The sequence below is a fragment of the Grammomys surdaster genome, unplaced genomic scaffold (assembly GCF_004785775.1).
Source record: "Grammomys surdaster isolate TR1022 unplaced genomic scaffold, NIH_TR_1.0 110593, whole genome shotgun sequence".
Taxonomy (NCBI): domain Eukaryota; kingdom Metazoa; phylum Chordata; class Mammalia; order Rodentia; family Muridae; genus Grammomys; species Grammomys surdaster.
The window spans coordinates 4646-10889 of record NW_021611136.1 but is presented as its reverse complement, the minus strand read 5'-3'; the positions used below and the strand labels follow the sequence as shown (position 1 = coordinate 10889).

At 43.7% G+C, this 6244-nt stretch overlaps 1 protein-coding gene across 1 annotated transcript in view; it reads right to left on the bottom strand.

The window, feature by feature from the left end:
- Positions 1-4772, bottom strand: part of LOC114635509 (transmembrane protein 184C-like) — a 9485-nt gene extending 4713 nt beyond the window's left edge. Inside the window, exons 1-4 of the mRNA XM_028784063.1 lie at positions 4710-4772; positions 4150-4363; positions 922-1052; positions 795-831 (exon numbers count right to left, since the gene is read on the bottom strand). Of these exons, the coding sequence (XP_028639896.1) occupies positions 795-831; positions 922-1052; positions 4150-4363; positions 4710-4741 (414 nt within the window). The 5' untranslated portion in view covers positions 4742-4772. The remainder of the gene's footprint in view (positions 1-794; positions 832-921; positions 1053-4149; positions 4364-4709) is intronic.
- Positions 4773-6244: the final 1472 nt, after the last annotated feature.

Sequence of the window (6244 nt, the reverse complement as noted above, 5' to 3'; positions counted from 1 at the left end):
ACGTCATATGCTGATGCCTGTACCTACGTCCTATGCTGATGCCTGTACCTACGTCCTATGCTGATGCCTGTACCTACGTCATATGCTGATGCTACCCATTTTATATGAGGGACCTGAGCATCAGCACATTGTGGTACCTGGGATGGAGAGGAATTCCCTTGTGGCTACCTAGGGCTGAAGGTAATTTACAATACTACATTCTTTAAATGATTAAGAGCCACTAATCTGAAAATGTAAGCAACTGAGGAAAGAAAACAGCTATACACTAAAAAATACTTAAGGTATTTGCATTTTTCTTCATAATCATATTTTACCTTTCTTACTAACATTAAAATACAGTAAACTTGGCCAGTTGGCGAACACATTTAATCCCAGCACTTAGAGGAGACAGAGGGAGGAGGCTCTCTGTGAGTTCTGGGTTAACCTGGTCTATATAGTGAGTTCCAGGATAGCCAGAACTACATAGTGAGGCCCTGCCTCAAAAAAATATGAAATAGCCAGGTTTTAGTGGTGTACGTCTTTAATCCCAGCACTCAGAGGAGGTAGAGGTAGCTGGATCTCAAAGCCAGCCTGGTTTACAGAGTAAGTTCCAGGACAGCCAAGGCTACACAGAACCTTGTTTTGAAAACACAAAATAAAACAAAAACAAAAAAGTGAAATAAAATAGTGAAAAAAAAATTCACTGTTAATCTCTCTTTGCCAATATTGTGTGCTAATTACCTTATTAAACATTCTCTAGAAGGCACAGTTAAATGTCATAAAATTCTTAATGAAATATAATAAAATATACATACACTATCCAAACTGTATATTGGGACCATCCAAAGGATCCTATGGAAAGTAAAACATAAAAAAAATGTAATGTTTGCTTAAGAATTAAGTCAGTCAATACTAGTAATAACAAATATATTATGATCCAACCTTATTATCGGTTTTTGAAGTTCAGGTTGAGTGTAATGCACCAGGTGCTGCAGGATTCCCCACAGAGACACGGGGATGGTCAGCAGCAGAAATATCCCCGCGATAAACCATGCTTTTGTGTGTATTCCGACCTTAAAAAACAAAACAAAAAGCCAAACCCACATTTGTTTACATTTTGATATTAAAATTATAAAGATCAATATTTGTTTTTCTTAAATTTTCATTTGATTAGTAATACTGTTTCGTTATTTCCCAAATAATTGGTAACAATTTAAAAAAAAAAGATTTACTTTTTAAACAATTATATGTATATATGCAAAGTGAGTGTGGGCTTCTGAAGTCAGACGTGGGCACTAGGTTCCTTGGAGGCAGAGGCAGATGGAACCCTGTGAGCTCTGGGACAGCCAGAGCTGCACACTGAGACCCTGTCTCACAGAGGAGTCCTACACACACACACACACGAGGATAATCAAAGAAGATATGATTATTCTCTTTTTTTTGGTTTTTCGAGACAGGGTTTCTCTGTGTAGCCCTGGCTGTCCTAGAACTCACTCTGTAGACCAGGCTGTCCTGGAACTCAGAAATCCGCCTGTCTCTGCCTCCCAAGTGCTGGGATTAAAGGCGTACGCCACCACTGCCCGGCTCTACCACACATTCTACCTCACACTTAAACAGTTCTGTTCTGTCTGAGGCCCTTCCAACTGCAGCAAAATCACTAAACTCCCCAATGGTCTTCCTACTTGTGAGAAGTGACAGACAGGGTGGCAAATGTGGACACTTCAAATGTTCCCCTTCAAACCCTCCCCATCTGGTGTTCACTTCATTGACCCTTCCTGTAAATTCCTATAAATATTGGTGCCAGGTCCTTGCTGTTCCTTCTGTCTGTCCTTAATCTCAAGCGTTCTTTTACCTGTGGACACTGTGTAAAGTCTGAACACTAGTGACTAGGCTGGGCTCTCCTCATTCACCTACTGAAACTTAACCCCTAATATAAGTGGCCATCCTTGGAGATAAGGCTGGCAGGAAGGGATGTAGCTGAAATGAGGTCATAGTGTCAGGGGGGATGATCTCAAAAAGAGATGTTTCAGCCATGTGAGGATTCAGCAGAAGCATGGCTGTCTGCAACCTGAGGACCTTCCTCAAACTGAAACCCCACTCAGTCCCATGGTATTTGACTCCAAAATAGTTTTCTGACTATAAAAACGTAAATTCCTGTTGAGGCACTGTTTATGCTACACACACATACATATGTATGTATGTATGTATGTATTAAATGTGTGCTCTTATGTGTGTGAGTGCTGGTATGCAGTGCGGAGGTCAGGGGACAACACTGGGGAGTCAGCTCTCTCCTTCCACCTTGAGGCAGGGTCTCTTGTTTTGGCTAGCTGGCTGGCAAGCTTGCAGGCAGCTGTCTCTTCCATCTTGCCATGAACACCTGGTTACAGACATAGATCAGGCGGTCATGCTTTCGAGGCTACTGTTCTACCTGCTGAGCCGTCACCAGAGCCCAGGTTCTTAGGGCATTTCTTATGGCAGACAGAGTAGATTACACAGGATTCCCATCCATCTGGAGTTTAAGCCGTTCTGAGTTCTACGTTTGCATGTCTAAGTGCATCATCTGACATGCTTACCTGCATGTCCTCCATTAAACATCTGTATCAGGAAGTGAGGGGCCTGGGCTGTCAACAGTTCCCATTGCAGATTAGAAATGGCCTTAAAGGTTAGTGGTACTGTAAGACTACTGTTGATGCTTACAATTAAGAGACAGAAATGATATACACTTCATTTACCTTTCTCTACTGGATTCCAAGGAATACTAAGTGAGGAAATTACATTTAAATTAAGATTGCTAGACCTAAATATGGGTGGACAAATCTCAAATAGCCTAAAAACATAACAAATGAGAAATATTTAATGGCATATTATAATACCCTTAAATATCTATATGGACTATAATTAGAAAATTCAACAAAAGTTTAGTAAAAAAAAAAAAAAGATCCTTCAAATATGTTTAGACACACTGATTAAAATAACCGGGGCCGGGGGAGGGTGCATCTACCTGGTCTGCCTGCCATAACTCTTCCAAAATAACTGATTCTCTATAAAAGTACTTTTTGGTTATTATTAATTGGTCATTCTAAGTTTTCACTTTCTAGATATAGCTATAGGTTAGGTATCCAGCTTACACACCTTACTAATGTCCCAACATGACATTAACAAGGTGGGCCAGAGAGATGTCTCAGCAGGTAAGGTGCTTGTCTCCAACACTGATGACCTTACCTCAATCTTCAGCACTCATTATGATGGGAGGGGAGAACCAACTCTCCCAAGCTGCCCACCTTCAGACCTCCACAACTGGATCATCCTAGGAACACACCAACAAATACTACTCTGGAATGTACAGGGGACGTTTGGAAAATTTTTGCTTTGATTAAGGAGTAACTTCAGGTCTGGGATGAAGTTCGGTTGGTAGAATGCTTGCCTCAAATGTACAAAGCCCTGGGTTCAATCCCTGCACTGAATATGCAGAATGATGGATACACCTGTAATCTGAGCACTAGGAAGATGGACGGAGAAGGAACATCCTAGGCTACAGAGCAAAATCCAGAACAGCCTGATCTACATGAGACTTTATCTCACTAAAGAAAGAAACAAAACTTGTAACTTCGCCGGGTGGTGGTGGTGCACGCCTTTAATCCCAGCACTGGGAAGCAGAGGCAGGCGGATTTCTGAGTTCGAGGCCAGCCTGGTCTACCGAGTGAGTTCCAAGACAGCCAGGGCTACACAGAGAATCCCCGTCTCGAAAAACCAAAAAACAAAACAAAACAAAACTTGTAACTTCAACGTAAAGTTAATTAGCAAAGTCAATTTAACAAGAATCCTTTGGTTCCAGGAAGCCGGCTAACAGCTTATAAAATCCAGAACGTAGTTTCAAGGTAGTTTATTTAGTCTGGTCAAGCCCAGTATCTGCACAGCAGATCTGATTTCAAGAATAAAGTTCTTTCTGGAAACTAATGGACATTGGGAAAGCAACCCATTATGAGCAGGTGCATTGACTATTTTTTTCCTCCACCAGGACCTACCACCAGTTGTAGCGGCTAAATAAAACCAGACAAATTGGTTCAATGTCCAAAGACGAAATGTTTTTCAGACCTCAAGCATTAGAAGGCAGACAAAGGAACTCTGTCAAGCAGCGTAAGAAAGGGTAAAGGTGCAGGACCCTCTTACCTTCATCTTTTGGAATTCCCAAATACAGACTGGTACCGAAACAAGAAGAGCCGATGTATAAAGAAATACGAGCAGAGGTCTGATCCATCTCCAGTTATTCCGATTACATGCACAAGGCATTTTCAGAAACAATTTCTCACGAAAGAGCCGAGTTAGGGAACTAAACCAAGTCTTTGGCAAGTCCTCTTTTTCGGTTGTCTTCTCCACTGACGCCCTATAGGGAAAGATTTACCAGCCGCTGGCGCCCCGTCCTCGGGTCGCTCTGTGCTTGCGGCTGCGGCAGCGGTGGCCGCTCCGGATGCTAGCAGGTGCAGGCTGCATCCTTGCCAGCCAACCCGCAGGCACCCGGTGCCGCCGCCGCGGCGTCGCCGCCGCCTCACATGGAGGTCGTCCAGAGTCTCGGCAGCATAATGACCCCGAAGATAGTCGGGGTGACTTAGGGATTCTGAGCACTCAGGGTCTGACCTGCAGCTGGTACCCTACCAGCACTCTCCATCCTTCCTGCTCTGGCAGGCTAGTCTCCGCCCCCGGAAGACCCGGCCCAGAACTTCCTCACTCACGGCTTCGGATCCTCAACAGAAGAGGAACTCATCTTCCAAACACGAGACCACTTCCGTTTCCGTCCGGATCCTAACAGCCAATGACTTGCGCTGAGTTTCCACGCCAAGTTAACCCTGTCCGGCAATGCAAAGCTTTGTGATTGGTCAGCTACAGAGGAGGGCGTGGTTGTAACCTAGGTTACCAAGAGGGCGTGGTGAGGGCAGCGAGGAGAGTAGCGGAAGATTTCTGGCCCCGCTACCTTACCTACTTAGTGGCTCCCTGAAAGGGCTCCAGAGATTGTAGTGTAGGGGGAAAAGTTATGGATACTGGGTATATAGAATCCTTTTTAGATATAAAATATTCTTTAGGCTTTCTTTAGGAATGTGGAAAGACCAGTCACCATTACTGGAACTGGCCGACCTGCAAAGAGAAAGGAAAGAATGCAATTTAGTCAGGTGGAACCAAGCTGAGAACCATAGTGACAGGGCAAGGCCGAAGTGACAGGACAGGACTACATTCTTGAGAAAGATAAGCGTACAGAGAGTTTTCATCTGATCCTGACTCATGTAGGTTGGGTTCCTTTGGAATGTTCCACTATTTTTATGTTATACCACCCTAGCAACCCCCTCACCCCCTCCTCATTTCCTTGGTTTGTGGTTTTTCCCTTTAAAAACACCCCTCAAACTGGCAGTCGGGGTCAATTCAGCTCCTGCGTGGGCATGCGAATTGACCGGCAGCTAGCTGTCACGCCCTAATAAATAACCTCGCAATTGCTCTGGTATATGGTGTCTCGAGTAGATTACTGGGTGGTCGCGACTTTCTGAGACTTGAGAGAGGGTCTCCCCTCTGCGAAGGTCTTCAGTAGTAACTGGGAACCTTTCAGAAACTCCTGCTACGTTCTTGAGACCTTACTCCATCTAAAGAAAAGTCGTTAGGGGTAATATAGGAAGCCCGCTGGAGTAAGTCAGAGTAGGAAACCTTCGTTTAGATTTCAGTCAGTTGCTAGAGTTTAGGGTCCTAAGGAGGCATTTCTCTGCATAGTTTCTAGACCGGGCAGGAGAATCATTCTAAAAACAGCTTATTTGGAAGTAACTGCCAATATGAAATGTTCACATTTGGAACTTGTGTTTAAAAGTCTTACTTAAGATTCAAAAGATTGGTATTCTATATACCGAAAGCTTTTAGCTGTGTAGCTTTACAGATCAAAAAATGGCAAATGAGATCTTAAAGTCTTTCTAAATCAAGGGACCAAGCAAACATCTGAGTCCCGACTAGACACATGAACGCTGCCTATGTTGTCATTTTCTGAAATCAAACACTAACTTCTCTACCCATTTTGTATGAGTTGATTTGCATAAAAGTACCGAGTAGCGACCGGCATTTTCCCGTTTCACAGATGAGAAAGGTTTCAAGTGGTTAATTGGTCCAAATATTGACCTATTATGTAATAGAGCAGTTTTTTTTTCTGCCCTTGGACTCTGCTTGATGTTTGCCATCACCTGCAACCAGAGGAATTCTGCCTATTACCCATGTGGGCACCATGCCGTGGACCAGA